The following is a 1,577-nucleotide window of genomic DNA, read 5'->3' on the forward strand; positions in this document are numbered from 1 at the left end:
AAAAAGGTACTGTAGGATGTTTTACGCCGCTCAGTATCGGTAGTATGGACTCCGTGACCGAGACCGTGACCGCGACCTCCTGGGGGAAAAAAAATAATATGTATGTATATTAGAATATTGCAGATATATTTGTGTATATGTTGGTGTATTAAGTGCAGAAACAGCAAAGATATGTTGAAAGTAATTGAGAAACTGTGTCTCCATCACATAGTGTGTCCACTGACATTTATTTTTCACAATTTGTTGGTTTCAATTGCTTAAAAAAATAAAAATGATTTCCAAAAACAAATTGTTATCAGCTATATGGGCATTATTGCAGTTGGGCTCTACTTAAGACTGGAACCTAAAACTTTTCTAAATGAAAAAAAAGAATACTCAAGAATGAATTGGAGTAGTTTCTGTGAAGGAAACAAATTAGCAGGGAATTTATTAGGTTTAAGGTATATTCTTTCAATTTAGATTTTAAAAAGGATACTTTGCCAGTATTCAACCAACTTAATATCACAATATTGTTGGTAGTAAGTGTAAATGAACTACTGCAAACGTCCCTCCATCTTACCGCAGGCCAGCAGAACGACCACTAAGGGATGCGTGTGACACAAGATGCTTCACTTGGAAGTTTGCTGCTGGCCCTCGGACCAAACTACAGATTGTACTTCAGCATACGGACACAAAGATTGGGTTACTGTATTGACTACTTTTTGCCTAAAATGTTTTTAGAAATATATTTGAATGCACAGTTTGTCTGAAATAGGACAGTTTGGTAACAGGAAGTGGGCTTCGTACCGTTTCCTGCATTGTGAAAACGAAGGGTCAAAAAACTTAGATGAAGCTGTAAAGACTAGGCAGTGCTGATTAAATATCAACCATGGTTCTGTTAGTGCTTTGCCCATTTTTCGCCTAAAAGGTTTTTGGAAAGATATTTCAGCTTACCGTTTAACTGTTACACAAGATGGTTTGTTACCAGCTGGCCGCCATTCTTTGTCAATACGAATGAGCTCGACATGGCCACCTGAGTGTCTGGTGCAGTGCATTCTAGTATTTGTATTTTTTTTTTTAAATATATGACAGCTTTTTTTTTTTTTAAGGTTTATGCTGGTCATGTAGCACAAATTTCAAAGATGTTTGTGCCTTTTTGCTGCATAGACAGCCCAGTGTTATGAAAACACCCTCTTTCCAGCAGTAAAGTACTTCTTTAACACATACTGGATTATTTCTGTTCTTGGCCTGAATTCTCTCAAGACGTGACACACTGATTTGGTAGTTAAGCGACGAAAAAGCCAAGTAGCATCAGTGTTGCATATAAAGGCATTGTGATGAGCCTTTAAGATAGTGTTTATGCATTATGTGAAAGACTCCCATTATTCATTCTGCTTCATCGGAGCTGTGCAGACTCTTGTGGCTTCTCACATACCTTCTGTGTGAGTTGTGCTCTCGGCCTGAAGGAACAGAGAACACGGAGACACCATCAAAACAAAAGCAAGCCAGAACATCTGAAAGCCTATAAAACTGTCAGAGATGAAACTGACAGAAGCAAATCAGACACTGAGGCCAGCAAATCAGATGTTTAGCTAATT

The 1,577-nt window shown here is 38.1% G+C and overlaps 1 protein-coding gene across 4 annotated transcripts in view; it reads right to left on the reverse strand.

The window, feature by feature from the left end:
* clasrp (CLK4-associating serine/arginine rich protein) overlaps positions 1 to 1,577 on the reverse strand; it is a 13,880-nt gene that overhangs the window by 670 nt on the left and 11,633 nt on the right. For 2 of the 4 annotated variants that reach the window (XR_004329025.1, XM_032507958.1), the window contains exons 20-21: positions 1,415 to 1,439; positions 1 to 79 (exon numbers count right to left, since the gene is read on the reverse strand). The exon at positions 1 to 79 is cut by the window's left edge and continues 670 nt beyond it. Coding sequence is in view for 2 of the 4 variants with exons in the window: in XM_032507958.1 (XP_032363849.1) it covers positions 31 to 79; positions 1,415 to 1,439 (74 nt within the window). In the remaining 2 variants the exon portion in view is untranslated. Of the gene's footprint in view, positions 80 to 1,359; positions 1,440 to 1,577 lie in introns of those variants that run through there. The other 2 variants (XM_032507954.1, XR_004329024.1) reach the window with 2 other exon arrangements.

The sequence above is a fragment of the Etheostoma spectabile genome, chromosome 3 (assembly GCF_008692095.1).
Source record: "Etheostoma spectabile isolate EspeVRDwgs_2016 chromosome 3, UIUC_Espe_1.0, whole genome shotgun sequence".
Lineage (NCBI taxonomy): Eukaryota > Metazoa > Chordata > Actinopteri > Perciformes > Percidae > Etheostoma > Etheostoma spectabile.